The following is a 23101-nucleotide window of genomic DNA, read 5'->3' on the forward strand; positions in this document are numbered from 1 at the left end:
TTCCTGCTATCGTTTTAAAAAGAAAAGTAAGGCCATTTATGCACTTACAAAGCACCATGAATTTCGTGTTCTGTTGTTCTGATGCTTTTTTAAATGGGTGTCTGCATTAATTTTACACGTGCCTTTCCTCCAGCTTTCTCCTTACTTTTCCCCAGAATGCGCAGTGGAGCATCAATTCTTCTCTTGGAGAGGATTCAGCTTTTCATGCTCTGGGGTTCCACCTTCCCCAGTGACATCTCTAGGGCTGTTTTTGCCCATCACAATTACACCGGGGTTGAACCAGGATAATATGTACCTGGGCTTTTTTTATCCCGGTTTCTCCCTTTGCACAGCTCCCTGCTTCTGTCCAGGAGCAGAGTTAGGTCCAGTAGGAAATGCTCCAGTTTGCTCCTCATGAGCCGGACTTCTGTACTTACTTCAGAAGCATGTCTGAGCATACCCAGCATCCAGTGTTCTGATTGGCTGTTGTTTTTGAGTAGCAGCTTGAATTAACGTAAGGCGGGGAGACCAGGCGGCTGGGCAGGAAAAATAAACCGGTCCTACTCCTGATTGGTTTTTGCATGGTAGAGGCAGAAGCAGGGTCACACTGAGATTTTTAAAAAGAACTTCCAAACTGGCGATTTTTGAAAATCCCGGGCTAAGGTAAATATCATGGAGCGACATCAGGGCAGACCCTGTGCAGCTTCGGGAACCGTGCGGAATTCCCAGCTGCACAGGGATATTTTCCGTGCTCACCCAGGGATATTTTGACCATGCAAAAACTGCCTAGTTCTTCTAGCCAAGATATGAGGGGACATGCACAAATTGCACCTTCTCCTTTGCAACTCCACATATGAGGTTCTGCACAACAGTGAAAATAGCCCTCTATGCCCACAGTCCTGCAAAGCATAGCGTGGCCAGGGCAAAAGTGGGCACCTCTGAATCCTGCTTGCCAGCATCTCCCTGCCGTGCCCCCTCCCCGCACCAAAAGATTAGTACCAGAAGTGCAAATATGCAAAATCTTCAGGAATTGAACTTTTCTCTTTGAGTCAGGGTTAGGCACTTTCTCCCAGTGCTAGGTGACTGGTTTCTGTGGCATTGGAGTCAAGTCTGTCAGCTGCATTTATTTCACTCCTTAACAAAACTGAAACTTATGAGATAAAGAGCAAAGGCATTTACAAAGGCACACTTCTTCCCCCTTCCCCTCCACCCCCCACAAACTTCTTGCTGTTCTGCCTGTTAATTTCCTAAGCTCATTGCATTTTCCACTTATTTTTTTCTTTTTTAGTTGAATGGTTAAAAGTGTTATGCTGTGGTTGCACGCAGCGGAACCATCATTTTTAATGCATACTAATGAGACAAAATATTAAGAGAATGTGTCTTGGTCATGTTTTCTGCTTGCAGTCACAAGCTTTTAAAAATCATGGGGAATGGGCCACCTTGTAGTTCATATTAAAATATTATAACATAAAAGGTTATTTTATTATAACATTAAAATTAATATTATAACATTAAAATATTATAACATAAAATATATATGGATGACACTGGGCTGCAACACATTGGTACAATAACCTGGATTTCCTTTAATGGACAAATTGTGGCAATTTCGAATGTGAAAACAACTTCAACAACCTGTTATGTCATCAAGTTCTTCCTTTTCAGCTTGGTATCTACTTTGTTTCACTTTCTTTAGTCATTCTGCCTCTTGACCAGTTCCCCAACATTCCTCTATCCCTACTTCCTCCTGTTTCCTTGACTACTACTGCATCTTTCCTCCTATAACTATGCAATAAAAAGGGCAAGAGACCTCCTTTTAAAAAGTTAAACCTAGTAACTGGTAGATCAGGCACCATTATTACTCTACAGCAATCATTCAATTCCTGATTGTTTTTACAAAAAGTCCTCTGGTGGGGCGTTCATCATCCAGTTTCAGAAATCCAAACATGCCAAAAGGTTGCACAAGGTTTATTATATAGATACTTGACAGCAGAAAGAATGATAATGTGAAATATGTTAGTGTGATGCTGAAGATGAAGTTTGAAAAAGAAATCTTGGAAGGGCAAGGTGTAGGCAATTTTAATATATATTAGTAGAGCTAAACAGAAGAGACAGATTCTCAGTTGCTTTTGTATAAATGAGTTTACTAACTATAAGGGAGGGTTACATGGAGAAAAATAAGAAATGCTGTTACATATCTATAGTACTACATTTGGTTACATCTTGTCTACATCTCCTCATGGTCACATTGTGGTGTGCTCTGTTCTGCTCAAAGAAACAGAGTTAATTTTATAACCTCTGACTACGTGACCACTGGCTTGTCAGCAAAGTCTGACTGTCTGGCCAATAGCTAATCAATGGAGCAGGTCATAAAACAGTGACCTCAGCAACATGTTAACATACACACAATTAACCCATTCTTGACTGAGTTATGACAGACACTTGCAAATATCCCAACACAAGATACTTTTTCTGGAGAAGTTGAAAAATAATTTTTAAAAATATGAGTTTAACATTAAGAATTATTAACAGTTTGTCCATTGGAGAAAATATACCAAATTGCTGCTGGGCAGGTAGAAATATCAGTTTTTCCAGCCTTCCTCCCTGTACAGTGGAACCTCGGTTTTCATTGGTAATCCGTCTGAAAAGAATCGATGAAAACCGAAACCGATGAAAACCGAGGCAAACTTTTCTATCGGAATCAATGTAAATCCAATTATTCTGTTCTAGCCACTCCAAAAAACATACCAAAAATACATTTTTGGTGAATAAACATAGTGTTTAATGCTGAAAACAGTAACAAACAATAACACTAGGACCAGCTTCAGAGCCAGTGGACCAATGTCGCACCAGAAAGCTGTCTGACGAGGTCTGTTTCTGACGCCTGTTTAAGATTTGTCTGAAATGGGGCAAGACATTGTCATTAAACAAGTTGCAGACATGGCCTGCGACAGCTTTGTCCGGGTGATTTTTCTCCACAAAACCCTCCGCTTTACTGCAAATCGATGAAAACCGAGGCAAATCGATGAAAACCGAGACAAATTTTTCACTGAAAAAATAGATGAAAACCGAAATTGATGAAAACCAAAGGCAATGAAAACCGAGGTTCCACTGTATCTTGCTGATTGTCTGTTCTCTCTCTTTGGTTCAGTTCAAATATCTACCCTGAAAATGCCACTGCCAACGGACATGAATTCCAGATGCACTCCTTTGAGGAGACCGCCACCTGCAAGGCTTGTCAGATGCTGCTCAGGTATGTATACGACACATCTCCAATCCACTCAAGGGACAGGGTCACAGTCACCATAAGAGAGCATCCAGTTGTCTGTGATTATACTGGTTAGGAAGGAAGGAATAGACTGAGACTAACCCAAGGTTATCTGCAGGAGCATGGAAAGAAAGTTACCAATTTACATTCCAGGAAGAAACTGACAGGTATCTGGTTCTGGTGGGTTTTCCGGGCTGTGTGGCCGTGGTCTGGTGAATTTTGTTCCTAACGTTTCGCCTGCATCTGTGGCTGGCATCTTCAGAGGTGTATCACAGAGAAAAGTCAAACAGACTTCTGAAGATGCCAGCCACAGATGCAGGCAAAACGTTAGGAACAAGATCCACCAGACCACGGCCACACAGCCCGGAAAACCCACCAGAACCAGTTGAATCCGGCCGTGAAAGCCTTCAATAATACATTGACAGGTATCTCCTGCTGGCCAAAATCACTGAATGTCCAGATCCAGTTGTGGTTTTTGAAAAAGGGAGTTTTTACTCTCGAAAGCTCATACCCTAAGGATCTGATTGGTCTCTAAGGTGCTCCTGGACTGGACCCTAGTTCTACTGCAGTTCAACACAGCTACCCCCAAAACCAGATCCAGTTGCATCATTTTGGGCTGGGTGGTGGATGGGGTCAAGAGCCCAGACAGATCATTACTGGCCCATCTCCTTTTGGGGCAACCCTCTTTATTCTGGATTTTTGATCAGTGAAGAGTCAGCCAGGAAGGAAAATTTAGACCTGATTAGACCTCAAGCTCTGATTTGCCTAAGTGTAGAAAAAAGCCCATCAATATTCTGTTAAGACTGTGGTATGGGGAACAGGATCCCACACTTCTGGGTCAAGATTCTAGTCTAGTCTCTAACAACCTCATTCTTGGACTTATTACAAGGAAGGGGAGTGTATATGGAGCAGCAGTGGCGTAGTGGTTAAGAGCAGGTGCACTCTAATCTGGAGAATTGGGTTTGATTCCCCGCACTGCCACTTGAGCTGTGGAGGCTTATCTGGGGAACTAGATTAGCCTGTGCACCCCAACACACGCCAGCTGGGTGACCTTGGGCTAGTCACAGTTTCTTTGGAGCTCTCTCAGCCGCAGTCACCTCACAGGGTGTCTGTTGAGGGGGGGAAGGGAAAGGAGATTGTCAGCCCCTTTGAGTCTCCTTACAGGGAAAGGAGATTGTCAGCCCCTTTGAGTCTCCTTACAGGGAAAGGAGATTGTCAGCCACTGGCGTAATGCCCATTGGGCAAGGTGGGCAGCTGCCCAGGGCATCACCTTGTGGGGGGCATCAAAATGCTGGGTTCGTTTTTGGGTATTTTAGTGGTTTTCCATTTTTGGCCTGCAGGGGGCGCAGTTTTTAGGCTAAGCGGCACCAAGATTTCAACTATATCATCAAGGAGACTGTCCCTTATGCTACCCCAAAGTTTGGTGAGGAGTTTGGTTCCAGGGGAGTCCAAAGTTATGGCCTCCCCAAAGGGGGTGCCCCTATCCCCATTGGTTCCAATGGGAGCTAATAGGAGGAGATGGGGGCTACCACAGTTTTGAGGGGTCCATAACCTTTGCCCCCCAGAACCAACACTGCACCAAGCAGAAGTATCATGAGGCCAGAACAGTCTCCTGATGAAGACTCCTAAAGGATTTTGAGACTGTGCACTTCAAGAAATGTGCCCCCACAGCCTGCAACCCCCATTGAAGCAGCAATGCAGAGAAAACTCAATGCCAAGAACAAAGATTTAACTTGTTGCAAATTTCTAGGATGTTCCTGCAGGGGGTGCATTTTGGATGTATCGGCACCAAAATTTCAGGGTATCATCTGGAGATGATGGCACCCCCCAAGCTTGGTGCAGTTTGGTTCAGGGGGGCCAAAGTTATGGACCCTCAAAACTGTACCCCCCATCTCCTATTAGCTCCCATTGGAAACAATGGGGGATGGGGCACCCCCTTTGGGAGTCCATAACTTTGGACTCCTTGAACCAAACCCCACCAAACTTGGGGAGTAGCATAAGGACAGTCTCCTAATGATACGCTGAAATTTTGGTGTTGATATGTCAAAAAACGCACCCCCTGCAGACACCAATGTCCTGGTGCAAAAAAAATTTGGTCATGGTGGAGTGGCCGCCCATGGGAGGTGGGGGGGCATCCAACTCAGGTTTTGCCGAGGGCTACAGTTTGCCCAGGGCTGCCTCGTTACGCCCCTGTTGTCAGCCCCTTTGAGTCTCCTTATAAATCCAAACTCCTCCTCCTCCTCCTCCTCCTCTTCTTCTTGACTGTCTCATTAATCAAAATAATTTGTCTGATGGGTACACAAGTGAGGGCCTTTTGAGTGGTAGCCCCATGGGTGATATACCTGGGCCGCTCACTTTCAATCTTTAGGAGGCAGCGGAAGACAGTCTTAAATTCATGACAGAATTTGATTCTGGGGTGTGGTGTGGTTTCCAGGATGTATGGCCGTGTTCCAGTAGCGTTTTCTCCTCACATTTTGTCTGCATCTATAACTGGCATCTTCAGATGCAGGTGAAACATCAGGAGAAAATGCTACTGGAACACGGGCCAAAGAGCCTGGAAACCCCACCACATCCCAGTGATTCCGGCCATGAAAGCCTTCGACAATACATAGAATTTGACTTGTTTGTCTGCTTATCATTTGTTTTAAATTATTGATTTTAACTAGTTTTTAACTAGATTTTAACTGGTTTTTAAACTAGATTTTAACTAGTGTTGATTTTATTATTATTTAAATGGTATCCGCCCTAAGTTCCTATATGGTTGAAAGGTGGCTAAGGAATGCTCAAATAAATAAAATAAAAAAATAAAGTCCAAACACATATCCCTTGGTCCTTATCCAACTTGGTATGCAGAGCTGAGTCCCCAGTAGAGTGGGAAGAGCAAGCCGCTGAGAAAACTGAGGGTCAGGAGAAAGAATAAATACCATCTTCAGTAGTGAAGTGAATGTAGTATTTAGAGTGCTAGTGTGGTGTAGTGGTTACAGAGTCAGGCTAGGATCTGAGGAGACCCAGGTTTGAATCCCCACCAGAGGCATAGGACAGTGGTGGCGAACCTATGGCACGGGTGCCAGAGGTGGCACTCAGAGCCCTCTCTGTGGGCACGCACAAATAGAGTCGTCCCCACCCCCGCCCCCACACATCTAGGCTGGCCTGGGCTGCTGGACTTGATTATTAGCATTAAACCTAAGACCTAGTTTTGGGGAAGCAGTGCAGGTAACCCTGTTAAGTGCTGTTAAAGCCCACTGATTTTCATGCGAAGAACTAAAGCACAATCCTTTACCTGGGAGTAAGCTCAGTTGCTGGCAATGGGGCTTGCTTCTGAGTAAACCCTCCTAGGGTTGTGATTCACCCATTGGAAGAGTTGCACGGTTGCTTCAAAGCAAAGCCACTGACTACCACCAAGTTTACTCCCGAGTAACACACGCCTCAGAGCCAACCATTTTTTCTAAACGAAAACCTCAGTATTGAGGTTAAATTGCCATGTTGGCACTTTGTGATAAATAAGTGGATTTTGGGTTGCAATTTGGGCACTTGGTCTCGAAAAGGTTCGCCATCACTGGCATAGGAGGAGGGAAATGGCCAAGGGCAACACCTGCTTTGGGTGCCCCCCGCGCCCCACTTATTTTAGCTGGCGGGAGCCTGCCACGGGCTGCCCCTCGGCCTGGCCCTGCCAGGCTGCTCCGGCCAGCAGAGGCTCCGTGACCACCTGGTGTGCACCTAGGTTCATGTGACCCCACATGTCCCGGTGAGCGATCCACCTCTGATCCCCACTCTTCCATTTAAGCTTGCTGGGTAACCCTGGGCCAGTCACACACACTCAGCCTAAACTACCTCACACGGTTGTTGTGAGGAATAAAATGGCGGCAAGGGCAATGACATGAACTGTTTTGTGTCTCCACTGGAGAGAAAGGCAGGATGTACAAATGAAGTAAATAAATAAATACTTTGGGGAGCTCCTTGATCAATATCTCATGCTGAGTTTTGACCACAGAGGTTTATAGGATGTCATATGTTATTTGGAATGGCATCCGTTGAGCACCAACATACAGCAGTGCCTTCTGTGAGGCAGTTAAACGTGGCAGTTTATTTTATTTATTTATTTATTTGATTTGATAAACCGCCCTACCCCCGAAGGGGGTATTGCATGTTCATTGCATGTTAGTCTTATAGTTGTGTGGTGCTATTGTTACCGCTGCCCCGGTAACATAAAGTGATTTCACGGGTGTTCCCAAGTGTTTGCTGCTCATGGCAGCAAAACAAAAGGAACAGTGTGAAAGACCGGAGATTCTTTGAGAGCAAGTGAATTTCTTTATTCGAAAATGATTCCTCGAAAGCAGCTCGGCAAAAGGCGCCCCCCGAAACCCAGCACTGATCAAGTTTTATATCCACCATCAGGGGGCAAGGGGGCAGGTAAGGGGGCAGGTAACTTACCCCCACAGCAATAGTAAAAACACCAACCCGACCAAAAAGGTACAATTACAAGTTCATGAATGGAGTTGTGAAGTCTCGCGATAGGACGTCTTCTCATGGCATCGCAGAAACAGGGAGCGGAGAGTGTCCCATTCATAAAACCTGGGCCATCGATAACACACCCAAGAGTCTCCTTATCAGTGGGTGTTGTACAGTGTCCTGTCCTGAGACTCCCGCCTCTTGGTTCCAAAACAAAAGGAAGTTTAAACAGTCCAACGAGGGTGCAGGGATGTTCTTCAATGGCTGGAGCATCTGGAGCTGCCGCCACCAGGTTTTTAATTTGTAAATCCAAAGGGTTTTGTTCTGGGCTGGTGGGATTTCCTGGGTGTTGGCTTCTGCCCCATTCCAGGACTAAATTCCTTGAGTTCCAATGTCAACTACTATTGGCTACAAAATATATATTTTCCTATCTACAACAACAATTCTTCAAAATGATTACAGACATTATTAAAGTCAAATCAATATTAATGTACTATTAAGGAATCTACCACGTAATAATGAATGCCTAAATATATGTCAAATGAAGTAAAAGAAAGGATTTGTTTGCTTCCAATGGGTGGTTTTGTTATTGATATGCATATCTTTTCATTCTCTGGCTCCATGGAGTGTGTAGCAGATGTGGAGGGGCTCATTTAAGTAACTTTATTAGAAAACATAATTTTTCAATTTTCCCAGAGTACCACTATGATTATTTGTGATGTTATGATTATTAATGTTTTGCTGTTCATGCCCCTGTGATGCTATGATTATGGTGATCCTATGATTATTGATGTTTTGCTGTCATGTTATTGAAAATGCTGGGGGGAAGAATTAGGACTAATAAAAGGAAACATTTCTTCACGCAACACGCATTTGATTGAGGTGTTTGGGAAAGAGATGCTGCGCCACCACAGGGAGAGGTGGTGAGCCGTGGCCCGCACCTAACCCTAGATAGCTTTAAAAGGGGCTTGGACAGATTTATGGAGGAGAAGTCCATCTATGGCTGCCAATCTTGATCCTCCTTGATCTGAGATTGCAAATGCCTTAGCAGACCAGGTGCTCAGGAGCAGCAGCAGGCCATTACTTTCACACCCTAAATGTGAGCTCCCCAAAGGCACCTGGTGGGCCACTGCGAGTAGCAGAGTGCTAGACTAGATGGACTCTGGTCTGATCCAGCAGGCTTGTTCTTGTTCTTATGTCTTATGTTCTTATATCTTATGCTGTTGTTGTTCACTGCCTTGAGCCCTACAGGGGAGGGCAGGATAGATAGATAGATAGATAGATAGATAGATAGATAGATAGATAGATAGATAGATAGATAGATAGATAGATAGATAGATAGATAGATAGATAGATAGATAGATAGATAGATAGATAGATAGATAGATAGATAGATAGATAGATAGATAGATAGATAGATAGATAGATAGATAGATAGATAGATAGATAGATAGATAGATAGATAGATAGATAGATAGATAGATAGATAGATAGATAGATAGATAGATAGAATCCCAAAAGAACAAAGCTCATAATCCTCTCCTAACTCTCTCCACCTACCTGCAGGGGCACTTTCTACCAGGGCTATCGCTGCAGCAAATGTAGGTCAGCGGCACACAAGGAATGTCTCGATCGGGTGTCGCCCTGTGGAAAAGTCAGCTCAGGTGGGTCCCTCAGCATCCAACTGTGGTGGACATGCCTCCTGGGGGAGGTCTGCAGCTCATCATTCAGCAGTTAGATTCCCTTCGGGGGCAGCCCGAGGGCATCTGTGGGTGATAGCGCTCAGGATTGGGTTTCCCAACTGCCACCTAAACCAAGGAGCAGGGATTCCCTTCTTTCCTCCAGCCAGAGGAAGAACCCGCAGAGCGAACTTTCCAGCCAACAAGCCACGGCCGAGTTAGAATGAAGCAAAGTTTATTCAAACCAGCAAGGGTCTTGTCAGCACCAGGAGAGCCGCGCTGGACTGTCCGAAATCCAGGGTTTATAAGGGGTTTTCTCGGGGTACATCAAAGGCATAAGCATGTACCTTTCAAAAGACATTTTGACAGACAAATGGTTACATATAACATGTCAAAAGTAGATTGATGTTCCCAAAATAGGCAGGATGTTCTCTAAACAAAGAAACACCGAACGTTACAATTTACACCATCATTTCCCTGATTGCAGCATTCCTTATCTTTCACTGTTCTTTATGGTCGTCCTTGTACAAACAAAGGGACTCCTTCTCACAGTTTGGAGTGTCAGACAGGTATGCATATTGCAGCCTGATGGCAGTCATTCACCTATCTATGGGGAACTCAAAAGGTGTGATTTACAGACAATTGGGGAGCTTCTCTGCCGGACATTCCTAGTTCCTGGGCCATCTGGCTTTTATCTGTCAAGGGATGACTGGTGCTACGTGGTCCCTCACTTATGGCGGGGTTTTCCTAAGGCAGTGATGGCGAACCTTTTCGGGACCGAGTGCCGAAATTGCAACCCAAAACCCGCTTATTTATCGGAAAGTGCCAACATGGCAATTTAACCTGAATACTGAGGTTTTTGTTTAGAAAAAAACGTTGGCTCCGAGGTGTGTGTTACTCAGGAGTAAGCTTCGCTGTAGTTGGTGGCTTTGCTTTGAAGCAACCGTGCAACTGTTCCAATGGGTGAATCACAACCCTAGGAGGGTTTACTCAGAAGCAAGCCCCATTGCCAGCAACTGAGCTTACTCTCAAATAAAGGATCGTGCTTTAGTTCTTCACATGAAAATCAGTGGGGTTTAACAGCACTTAACAGGGTTACCTACACTGCTTCCCCAAAACTAGGTCTTAGGTTTAATGCTAATAATCGAGCCCAGCGGCCCAGGCCAGCCTAGATGGGGGGGGGGGGGGGGACACTCTGTTTGCATGTGCCCACAGAGAGGGCTCTGAGTGCCACCTCTGGCACCCGTGCCATAGGTTCGCCATCACTGTCCTAAGGCATTGATTCATATTCTCCTCCTTGTCCCTCATTTTGCCTGCTCACATGGGGATGCAAGAAAAGCTGAGGTTTGGGGGTGCTCTTGCTGTGAACCTAATCATGCCTTCTCAAATCCTGGAAAGCTAGCTCAAAGTGTGCTAGGTCAGGCTGTGGGAAGGGATGAAGGCCGAATGACTAACGATGTCCAAATCCTACCCCCTCCACAGACTAATCCAGTGATGGCAAACCTTTTCGAGACTGAGTGCCCAAATTGCAACCCCAAACCCACATTTATCACAAAGTGCCCACACGGCAATTTAACCTGAATACTGAGGTTTTAGTTTAGAAAAAAAGGTTGGCTCTGAGGCGCGCATTACTCAGGAGTAAGCTTGGTGAAGCAACCGTGCAACGCTTCGAATGGGCGACTCACAACCCTAGGAGGGGTTTACTCAGAAACAAGCCCCATTGCCAGCAACTGAACTTACTCCCAGGTAAAGGATTGTGCCCAGGCTAGTCTAGATGTGTGTGAGGGGTGTGATCCCCCCCCCCCGATGAACTCTGTGCACATGTGCCCACAGAAAGGTCTCTGGGTGCCACCTCTGGCACCCGTGCCATAGGTTCACCACCACTGGACTAACCAGTTCATAATGACTATCCTAGACATACCTCTGGCGGTTGGGAGAATCGGTCCCGAGTCCCCGCGGCAGGCGTGGCCAATCCCCACATTCTCTCTTCAGCCTTCATGACTGAAACCTTTTCTTTCTTTTCTCTTTGTTACAGAGACTGGGTCTACAAAAAAGGTAAATGGAAGGAGAGTGCAAATTTTCTTTTTAAACGAATGTTAAAATATTATTTATGTTAAAATATTATTTATTTATTTATTTAATGAAGTTTATTACAGTAGAAGAAGAAGAAGAAGAGTTTGGATTTATATCCCCCCTTTGTCTCCTGCAGGAGACTCAAAGGGGCTTACAATCTCCTTGCCCTTCCCCCCTCACAACAAACACCCTGTCAGGTAGGTGGGACTGAGAGAGCTCAGAAGAACTGTGACTAGCCCAAGGTCACCCAGCTGGCGTGTGTGGGAGTGCACAGGCTAACCTGAATTCTCCAGATAAGCCTCCACAGCTCAGGCGACAGAACGGGGAATCAAACCCGGTTCCTCCAAATTAGAATGCACCTTGCTCTTACACCACTGCTGCTCCAATACTCAATAAAGTATTGAGAATCATTACAATAAAGTGCTGATAGTGAGGAGGGGGATAGAAAGATAAAAGAAAATAGGGGAAGATTAAAAGAAAAGGGAGAAGGGAAACAGGAAGGATGAAAGAAAGCAGAAAGTAAGGATAATGGTAACTAGATTAGGTAAAAAGCTATATATCATTATAGCTTGTTTGAGATATACAGCAGCAATATAGTGACTTCTCCTTTAATCAGCTATCTATTATTTGGTCTATTTAGTCTATTCAGATATGCATGGACAAACAGTAATCATTTACTCAAAACTAAGGACAATATCTTTTTTTTAAAAGAACAGAAACAAAATAAACTGTTTCTATTTACACATCCTTAAGTAAATTTTGCGTGTGCGGAAGTAAATTTTACTATATCTTTGGGCTGTATTAGAATGTTAAAAAATTATTGATGGGATTCAACTGAACAATGGGGGGAAAGCACAGAATGACAACCTAGATTTCGCAAACATGCTTCTCAAGCAGCATGGCCAGTTAAGGATAATTGGGGGGTGGGGGGCGGTTGCTAGAGGTGGCTGCTTCCTCATAGATAACTTCCTTTGCTCCCGTTCTCAGATTTGGGGGGAGGGGCTTTTGAAGCATTCCCACGGCATCCTCTGCCGCCTGCTTTCCTTCTGTCATGTTGTGTTGTTTCTCTATTTTTTGCCCTGTTTCTAGAATCTGCTTTGGTTTCATCTTTCCAGAAATGTTAGCCTCCATACAGATGGGAACAGTGACGTAGCTATAGATCAGTGATGGCGAACCATTTCGAGACCGAGTGCCCAAACTGCAACCCAAAACCGACTTATTTATCACAAAGTGCCAACATGGCAATTTAACCTGAATACTGAGGTTTTAGGATAGAAAAAATGGTTGGCGCAGAGGCGTGCGTTACTAGGGAGTAAGCTTGGTGGTAGAAGGTGGCTTTGCTTTGAAGCAACTATGCAACTCTTCGAACGGGAGAATCATGACCCTAGGAGGGTTTACTCAGAAGCAAGCCCCAGTGCCAGCAACCGAGCTTACTCCCAGATAAAGGATCACGCTTTAGTTCTTTGCATGAAAATCAGTGGGGTTTAACAGCGCTTATCATGGTTACCCACACTGCTTCCCCAAAACTAGGTCTTAGGTTTAATGCTAATAATCGAGCCCAGCAACCCAGGCCAGCCTAGATGTTTGTGGGGGGGCTCTGTTTGAGCATGCTCGCAGAGTGGGCTCTGAGTGCCACTTCTGGCACCCATGCCATAGGTTCGCCATCACTGCTATAGATTTTTTAATGGGGTGGGTTTGGGGATGTGGTCATGCCCCCACCCGCCCCTGGGGGTGTGGCCATGCCTCCCAAGCCCCGCCCCCGGCAGTGCTTATAAAAGCAGCTCTCAGAGGCAGGGGACTGCAGTTTCTTCTCCCCAGAGGGGAGGGAAGAAGGGACTACTGGGTGGGAGCCCAGCCGGTGGGAGCGGGGTGGGGTGGGGGGTGGAGGCATGGCATGGCAGGGGTGGAGCTTCAACATGTAATGGGGGGTTGAACCCGGAAACCCTCCCCTTACCTACGTTCTTGGATGGGAAGTTGTAAATTTCCAAAACTCCATACATACAGCTGGGGCTTTTGGTTGGCATAAATTTAATATATTAGCAGAGTAGCATAATATAAACCAAAACACAGTTGCTTTTTAGATAAATGAATTTTACTAACTGTTAGGGAGGGTTACATGCAGCGGTGGGATTCAGCCGGTTCGCACCACTTCAGCCGAACCGGTTGTTAAAATGGTGCTTGTAAATAACCAGTTGTTAAAATATTTGAATCCCATCACCGGAACCAGTTGTTAAATTATTTGAATCCCGCCACTGGTTACATGGAAAGAAAATAGTAACACCTTTCTATTCTAGCACTACACTTAGGCTCATTCCGCACATGCAGAATAATGCACTTTCAAACTGCTTTCAGTGCTCTTTGAAGCTGTGCGGAATAGCAAAATCCACTTGCAAACAGTTGTGAAAGTGGTTTGAAAACGCATTATTTTGCGTGTGCGGAAGGGGCCTTAGTTACATACTTGCACCTCATGGTTTCATATGGCTAGGACTCTTGTGTGGCTCACATGGCTTCTATGTTCAAAGAAACATACTTTACTTTATAACTTCTGTCTACGTGACCAGTGGCATGTTAGCAATGCCAGACAATCTGACCAATAGCTAATTTACTACATTTCTTGTAGGAACTCCATTTCTGGACAGGGAAGAGTAAATGTAGCTTAGAGAGCCAGGGTGGTGTCGTGGTTAAGAGCAGGTGCACTCTAATCTGGAGGAACCAGGTTTGATTCCCCACTCTGCCCCTTGAGCGGTGGAGGCTTATCTGGTGAACCAGGTTAGCTTGTGCACTCCAGCTGGGTGACCTTGGGCTAGTCTCAGTTCTTCGGAGCTCTCTCAGCCCCACCCGCCTCACAAGGTGTTTATTGTGGGGGGGGGGGAGAGAAGGGCAAGGAGATTGTAAGCCCCTTTGAGTCTCCTTACAGGAGAGAAAGGGAGGATATAAATTCAAACTCCTCTTTTCTCTTCTTCTAATCCAACTAACTAGGATGGAGGGAGGGGCAGGACACATGTGGCTCAAGGTGGCAAGATGGAGAAGCGTGCGTGTGAGAAGGGAGAGCACGAAGCCAGGAAGTATTTCCCTAAGAAATGCAATCTATACATCAGAAGGATAGTGCCAGAGCAGTAGAGAAAGGATACTATCTCTCTGACTCTCTGATCAAGTCCCCCTCTGAAGTCTGAAGTTAAGACACAGTCCTAAGTCCTTCACTTCCAAAATGGAGTAGGGGTCTCTGGGGGAGTGGGTGACAAGGGAGCTGTGAATGTCCTGCATGTGCACTAGATGACCCTTGAGTTGCCTTCCAGCTCTGTGTTTCTATAATGTGTAGGGAAAACATACAAAATCTTTCATAGGATAAAACTTCCCAAAACCTGGGGTTGAATATTGTGACTACTTGCCTCTTACCTGAACTTGATTCTCTGTGTTTTCTTTGCAGAATAAATACAACCGGCAAACACAGGACAGAAAAAAACATGAACTGGGTGAGTCTGTCTGTCTGTCTGTCTGTCTGTCTGTCTGTCTGTCTGTCTGTCTGTCTGTCTCTACCTACCTACCTTGGAGAGAGTTAGGAGAGGATTATGAGCTTTGTTCTTTTGGGATTCTTTCTATCTATCTATCTATCTATCTATCTATCTATCTATCTATCTATCTATCTATCTATCTATCTATCTATCTATCTATCTATCTATCTATCTATCTATCTATCTATCTATCTATCTATCTATCTATCTATCTATCTATCTATCTATCTATCTATCTATCTATCTATCTATCTAATATTTCAATTTATATCCCGCCCTCCCTCGTAGGGCTCAGGGCGGCGAACAACAAACCAATAAAAACAACCATAACAATGGTAAAATAAAATCAGCCAACAATAACAGCAAGGTGGTGAAAACCAACCCCCCGTACACACGGGGGGCCAAGATGGTGATAGAGAAATCAGATACAGCAGTCAACCCGACTGGCCAGATGGAAATGCCTGGCAGAACAGCTCTGTCTTGCAGGCCCTGTGGAAACCTTGTAAACCCTGCAGTGCCCTGATCTCCCTAGGGAGCCTATTCCACCAGGTAGGGGCCAGAGCCGTAAAAGCCCTGGCCCTTGTGGAGGCCTGCCAGATGACTTTTGGGCCTGGGACCTCCAGCAGGTTTTCCTCTGAAGAGCCAAGGAATCTAGCAGGACAATATGGGGAGAGGCAGTCCCTCAGATATGCGGGTTCGAGGCCACTCACACCCTTGGAGGTTAGTAGCTCACTGCCATGTTTCGTAGGTGACATGGCTGGTAACAAGATGGCGCCCATTCTCCATGGGCTGAAGTGTTGCCATGTGAAGGAATTGGGTCCCTTAGAGATGGGCTGACATTTTCACTGGATTCAGTAGGCTAACCTATGCATGAGGAACCAGACTTCTTTCCATTGACTCTTGCTGCTAACAGCTGTTGACAGATTTTATGCCTGGCATAAAGGAAGGCAACAGCTAACAAAAGTGACAACCAAAGGACCATTGCCTAAAGCAGGGATTTCTGCCCTCCAATCTGAGTCCTAGGATGCCTGGTTGGAGAAAGGGGGGGGGGGAGAAAAGGGAGGAGGGAAGCCATTTCTCCACACCTGTCTATTACATATTTACAGTAGAAGACCACATCCTTACAGCTAATTTGCTAACTAGCCTTGTGGTTTTCTCTAGTCTGTTCAAGCAAAGAAAATAGAGTTAACTTTATAACCTCGGGCTACATGACCACTAGCATGTAACCAAGGTCTGACTGACTGACCATACAGTAGGTCATAAAACAGTGACCTCAGCAACTGGGTTACATACCAACAGTTAACCCTCTAGTAGCTGGATTGTGGCAGACCCTTGCATATACAGTGGAACCTTTATTTTCGCCGGTAATTCGTCCAGCGACCCGTGGCAAAAACCAAAACGGGCGAAAACCGAAGCTACACCATGTGCGCATGCACTACGCAGATAGCGTAACAAATTTATGCAAAAAGCGTAAATTTACGCAAACTGTAAGCAAAAACTGAGGTGCTGGCGAAAACCAAAGCCAAAAAACGGCCGGGGTGACTGACGAAAACGACGATATCCAAAGGCCACGATAACCAAGGTTCCACTGCACCAACAGATGTTTCTATGCTGAAACGAGGACTCTGACTTTGCTTAGAACCGCCCCCTACCACTGCCTTGGTCCCAAGAACATGTTCTTCCTTGAAACTCACGTACAATTTGCTGTACCCACTTTTTATCTCAAACTTTAGCTTTACTTTACTTTTCAGGGCTGCCCAAACTAGAGGCCTGCCAAGCGTATAATGGTGTACCTCCCCCACCCATGGCATTTGGCCCGCCGCTGAAGCTCAGCATAGGAGATATCGTGGAAGTAACCAGAGCTGAGGCAGAGCAGCTGTGGTGGCAGGCAAGTATTTTATTTTTACTCATTTATGTTGTTTATAGTCCGCCTTTCTCCCTGGGATTCAAGGCAGATAACACAATCAATACAGTCAGCAAAATGGGGCATTCAATTACAGTGTGTCAGGGGCATACCACCCACGGGGATGCGGGGGGCATCAAATGACCCTGGACACAACAGCGGGGTGGGATCGCCCCCATTCCCCTCCTCCCCAACGCTGACCCACTGTGGCACCCTGCCCTCCCTTCCTTCCAGGCCCACTTCTGCTCTCCCCAGGGCCTCTGTTGAGCAGTCCCTGAGCGTTGCCCCCAAGCCCCTCCCCTGAGCATGGGAGGGTGTGGGGGGCCCGGAGCAGGTATTTTTTCCAGGTGCCATTTCCCCCTGATGCGCCTCTGCAGTGTGTTAGGACTGAAGAAGTCTGGAACCAACCAGGAATCTAAAAGATAGAACTGAAGCGTAGCAGAAGTATTAATGTTGACACAAGAAGCCCTGCAAAAATTATGTAATGTGATCCTTCTTACTGCAAGTTCTGCACAGCGCTGTAGCCCGTAGTCCCAATCATTTACCCACGTAAGTTTGTGAACTGTTTTGCACATGCCCAGTAAGGCCCTCTCAGTTTTGCACCGTGGGAGCCTTCCTCGCCCCCTCAGGCAGGCCATTCCACAAGTTGGGAACCACAAGGTGTGGGTGATGGCAGTTGTACAGACAGTTGTTGATTTTGTCTGTTTGCAGGTTGCCTCCTCCAAAAGGCTGCTCACCTGGCGGAAGTGATACACACTCAGCCTAATCACAGGGTTATTGGGAGGATAAAATGGGGGGGAAAGAGAATGCTACAAGGTGGGGAGAAAGGTGGGGGCATAAATCAATAAATACGTTCAAACACAGTGTTCAACTTCTAGCTATAATGCAGTTTTATCATGAGGGAACTTGTGAATTGTAGAATCACAGAGTTGGAAGAAACCGCTAGGACAGCGATGGTGAACCTTTTCGAGACCGAGTGCCCAAATTGCAACCCAAAACCCACTTATTTATCGCAAAGTACCAACACGGTCATTTAACCTGAATACTGAGGTTTTTATTTAGAAAAAAACGGTTGGCTCCGAGGCGAGCGTTACTCAGGAGTAAGCTTGGTGGTAGTCGGTGGCTTTGCTTTGAAGCAACCGTGCAACTCTTCCAACGGGTGAATCACGACCCTAGGAGGGTTTACTCAGAAGCAAGCCCCAGTGCCAGCAACTGAGTTTATTCCCAGGTAAAGGATTGTGCTTTAGTTTAACAGCACTTAACAGGGTTACCTACACTACTTCCCCAAAACTAGGTCTTAGGTTTAATGCTAATAATCGAGCCCAGCAGCCCAGGCCAGCCTAGATGTGGGGGGGGGGGGGGGGCTCTGTTTGCGCGTGCCCACAGAGAGGGCTCTGAATGCCACCTCTGGCCCCCATGCCATAGGTTCACCATCACTGCGCTAGGACCATCCAGTCCAACCCCCTGCTGTGCAGGAACACACAGTCAAAGCACCCCCGACAGCTGCCCTTTGTTTCAAAACCTCCAAAGAAGGAGACTCCACCCTCCGAGGCAATGTATTCCACAGCCCTTAGCATCAGGAAGTTCTTCCTAATGTTTAGGTGGAATCTCTTTTCCTGCACCTTGAACCCATGACTTCTGGTCCTGGTCTCTGGAGCAGCAGAAAACAAGCTTCCTCCATCTTCACCGTGACACCCCTGCAGATATTAAAACACGGCTATCATGTCACCCCTTTTAACCTTCTCTTCACCAGACTTAACACACCTAGTTCCCTAAGCAGTTCCTCATAGGGTATGGGATCTAGACCTTTGACCATTTTGCTCATCCTCCTCTGGACCTGTTCCAGCTTGCCAATATCCTTCTTGAATGGCAGTGCCCAGAACTGGACACAATGTTCAAGGGGAGGTCTGACCAATGCAGAATAGAGTAGCACTATATTACTTCCCTTGATCTAGACACTATACTCCTGTTGATGCATCCCAGAATTGCATTGGTGTTCTCGGCTGCTGCATCACACTGCTGACTCATGTTCAGTTTGTGGTCTACTAAGACTCCCAGATCCCTTTCACATGTACTGTTGTCAAGCCAGGTGTCACCCATCCTATATCTGTGCACTTTTTTTCTGCCTAAGTGTAGTGTCTTACCGGTACATTTATCTGTGTTGAAAGTCATTTTGTGAGTTTTGGCCCAGCTCTCTAACCTGTCCAGATCATTTTGAGTTCTGACCTTGTCCTCTGGGGTATTGGCTCCCCCTCCAAATTTGGCATCGTCTGCAAATTTGATCTTTAATTGTTGTCACAATACAGTTCAGCACTCCTGTAAAGGGCACTGTATAGTAGCTCCTCCTTCCCCTCTAGAAACATGAAGATGCAAAATTACCTCCACAGGTCTTCCGTCTTGTGTCTGATGTTTTGACTTTTGCTTCCTTCTGCAGGGCAGGAACATGTCCAGCAATGATTTGGGCTGGTTTCCTTGCAAGAAAGTGAAGCCGTATGTCTGTGTGAGTAGCATGACTCCAGTGGGAGGGTTGATTTGTAGGCCTGGGTGTGGGTCTGTGCTTGCATGCACACACAGGTATGTATGCTCCTTAACCAAGGGGGTCCCTGCAATCATCTTGGGTTGCTCTTTTTGGGACCGCAGAAGCAGAGGCATAGTGGAAAGAAATTACGCCCGGGGCAATGACGCCCAATATTGCGTCTCCCCCCATGGGTGCCATCCCTCCCCCCTGTGCCAACCTGACTCGGATAAGCCAAGGAGCAGCAGTGGCGTAGGAGGTTAAGAGCTCGTGTATCTAATCTGGAGGAACCGGGTTTGATTCTCCGCTCTGCCGCCTGAGCTGTGGAGGCTTATCTGGGGAATTCAGATTAACCTGTGCACTCCCTCACACGCCAGCTGGGTGACCTTGGGCTAGTCACAGCTTCTCGGAGCTCTCTCAGCCCCACCTACCTCACAGGGTGTTTGTTGTGAGGGGGGAAGGGCAAGGAGATTGTAAGCCCCTTTGAGTCTCCTGCAGGAGAGAAAGGGGGGATATAAATCCAAAACTCTTCTTCTTCTCTTCTTCAAGTCGACCCAGGGGAGGTGCAAAATCTTCCCCCCCACACACACTTCTCCCCTGTGCCAAGGGGAGGAAGCACAGGGGAGGAAGGATGTGGGGACCATTTTGCACACACACACACACACAGGCGCCATCCCCTCCTCCCCTGTACCAACTCGGAAAAGCCGAGGGATTGAGGCGCCCAGGAGGAGGAGTCTTGAGGAGACTATTACTAGCCCGAGGGGCGTGTGACCCCACCTGTCCCCGTGGGCGCTCCACCCTTGCGCAAAAGGATCGACTAGTTCATCCTGTTGCAGACCCAATAAAGGAAGTTTGCGAGACCTGAGCAAGGCTGCTAACGATAGATCGTTCTGGATGGTCATCAGTTCTGCCATTTATCAGAAGTGGCTTGACAGCGCATAACACATAGATATTGTTTGGGTGTGGCGAGATGTGGTCACCTGTCATTGTTTCAGAAAGGAAGACGAGGGAAAGTTTATTCAGGCCTCAAGGAAGAGTTTGGTAGCCCACGGCTCCTAGTGTAAGGGTGAGCCAGCGAACCCAGCAGAGCCTCAGACAGAGCACAGGAATGCCTGCGCCATCTGTTGCCTTCCGGGCGCACACACTCACCTGTCACAAGACCCACGTGACTCACGGGTCACAAGATGCCCCGGACAAAGGGACAAAAAGTACATACCCCCAGGTATGGATCAGGCCCAGACAGGAACGTTTCTCCTGCACGTACGCAGCCCCTATGAGTCATCTATTGTGCAACCTTCTCCCGCTCTCCCGCCTTCTCCAAACCCTTAATAAAAGGTGCCAGGGACCCCAGCTCGGCAGATTAGCCAGATCCATCGATCACGCTATATCGCCACTGGCTTCTCTCCACCAGATGGTATCGCTGCATCTCGTCTCTTCATTGCGTCGCCCCTAACGACTTCATCCTAGGCTTTCCCTTTGCTGAATCAGAAAGAAACTCACTTGAAGTCACATGAATGTCTTGAAAATACATGGCATTTAAGCACCGTCATGCTCCACGTGGGACTGCAGCCTTTGCGCTCTGGACAAAGTCCTGACTGGGTCATTCTTACCACCAAACCTTCCCCTTGTTTTTTTTTAAAAGAAACATTTAAACAAAGGGGGGGAAACCCAACCCTGTTTTTTATTTATATTTCTTTTTCCCCCCAGATTCCTCCTCCAGATCTGTCCATCTTCCTCTGGTAAGTAATCGCAAAGAATTAATCCATTTCAATGCCCCATCGTACCAAGCAACAGTTAGTTATCCAAAAGTGCATCTTGGAGATACTGTACATCTCAGAAATATGTTGGCATAGCACCTAGTTGGCTCTGTGGGCACCTTTGTCCCAATTCCCCTTCCTGCAGGGTTGTGCTGTGACTCTGGCTAGAGAAAGAATTTGGCATCAGCAATTGGGAGCAGCCGTGACGTAGTCATTAAGAGCAGGTGCGCTCTAATCTGGAGAACCGGATTTCATTCCCCACGCTGCCACCTGAGTTGTGGAGGCTTATCTGGTGAACCAGATTGGCTTGTGCATTCCAACACATGCCAGCTGGGTAATCTTGGGCTAGTCACAGTTCTTTGGGGCTCTATCAGCCCCACCCACCTCACAGGGTGTTTGTTGTGGGGGGGGGGGAAGGGAAAGGAGATTGTAAGCCCTTTAGAGTCTCCTTACAGGGGAGAAAGGGGGGATGTAAATCCAAACTCTTCCTCCTCCTCCTCCTCCTCACATAAGAACATAAGAACAAGCCAGCTGGATCAGACCAAAGTCCATCTAGTCCAGCACTCTGCTACTCGCAGTGGCCCACCAGATGCCTTTGGGATCTCACATGCAGGATGTGAAAGCAATGGCCTTCTGCAGCTGTTGCTCCTGAGTACCTGGTCTGTTAAGGCATTTGCAATCTCTGATCAAGCAGGATCAAGATTGGTAGCCATAGGTTGAATTCTCCTCCATAAATCTGTCCAAGCCCTTTTTAAAGCTATCCAGGTTAGTGGCCATCACCACCTCCTGTGGCAGCATATTCCAAACACCAATCTGCGTTAGTAGAAGAAGTGTTTTCCTTTGATTAAAGATCATGATTAACTTTTACCCCCCCCCCAGCATTTTCAATGGATGCCCCCTGGTTCTAGTATTGTGAGAAAGAGAGAAAAATTTCTCTCTATCTATATGTTTAATAATTTTATCTTTAATGATAGATTCTACTAATTTACCAGGAACAGATGTCAAACTGACTGGCCTGTTATTTCCTGGGTCCCCCCTAGACCCTTTCTTAAAGATTGGTGTGACATTGGCCATCTTCCAGTTGTAAAGGCCAGCTTCATCGGCGGAGACTTTATCTGTAAAGGATTCAATGGTGTTGATGGTGAAGGGCAGCAACCCTAACAGTACATTCCACAGCCGAGGCGATGGGCCAGCTTCATCGGCCGGAGACACTATCTCTGCGCGGGAGCAGAGGTCTCCGTTACCATGGGAAGCCGGGGGGGGGATGGGATGGATAGAGTTATAACCTGTGCTTCTGGCGGGAAGTGGCATTCCTGCCACTGCGTGGACTTGAGCTTTCTAAGATGTCTGAAATAAACGGTCTTTTTTTTCACGAAGAGCCTTTATTTCTGCTATAGATTCCCTTACATTGTGGCAGGAATCTTAATTCATCTATATATCCTAGTGCAGTGGACCTCTGGTGTCGGCATGGAAGGTTGAATGTTTCTGGGAAGGTCGCGGTAGCCCCGAGAACGGCCGCGGATCTGGAGAACGGCGGGAGAGCGGGGTCTGGCTGGTGACTCTTTCCACGTCCTCGTATCAGCCACGAGTCTTCGCTACTCCGTTAGGCGAGGGGCGTGGCGGCGATAGTAGGGATTTACACGCGAGTGGATTTGAGCTAATCTATGGATCGGCGCCTGTAGGGCCGGATCTCTACCCGTTTTGCATTATGGATTACACAAACCTCAGATGCAACCTGTCATGGAGGAGGCAGACTGACCACCTTGCTAAATGCGGCAGCCCAGGAGTCATTGAGCGATTCCTGGACTTCGTATTTTGGTGATGCTCCCAAAGACCACCGTGGCAACGCACCAGGGCCCGTCCGAAGGACACTGGGACTAAACCTGGGATTGGGAGAATTATCCGTGCGATCTTTGACCGGACCCTGATCGGGTCAGCGGCTGCACCGCAGAGGTGCCCCAGGGGA

General features: G+C 46.7%; 1 protein-coding gene across 1 annotated transcript in view; it reads left to right on the forward strand.

The window, feature by feature from the left end:
* VAV1 (vav guanine nucleotide exchange factor 1) overlaps window positions 1–23101 on the forward strand; it is a 77282-nt gene that overhangs the window by 28512 nt on the left and 25669 nt on the right. Inside the window, exons 11-17 of the mRNA XM_048487523.1 lie at window positions 3131–3232; window positions 9263–9360; window positions 11411–11430; window positions 14876–14921; window positions 16712–16848; window positions 19298–19363; window positions 21086–21117. Coding sequence (XP_048343480.1) covers window positions 3131–3232; window positions 9263–9360; window positions 11411–11430; window positions 14876–14921; window positions 16712–16848; window positions 19298–19363; window positions 21086–21117 — 501 coding nt within the window. The remainder of the gene's footprint in view (window positions 1–3130; window positions 3233–9262; window positions 9361–11410; window positions 11431–14875; window positions 14922–16711; window positions 16849–19297; window positions 19364–21085; window positions 21118–23101) is intronic.

Source organism: Sphaerodactylus townsendi, linkage group LG03 (genome assembly GCF_021028975.2).
Source record: "Sphaerodactylus townsendi isolate TG3544 linkage group LG03, MPM_Stown_v2.3, whole genome shotgun sequence".
NCBI lineage: Eukaryota > Metazoa > Chordata > Lepidosauria > Squamata > Sphaerodactylidae > Sphaerodactylus > Sphaerodactylus townsendi.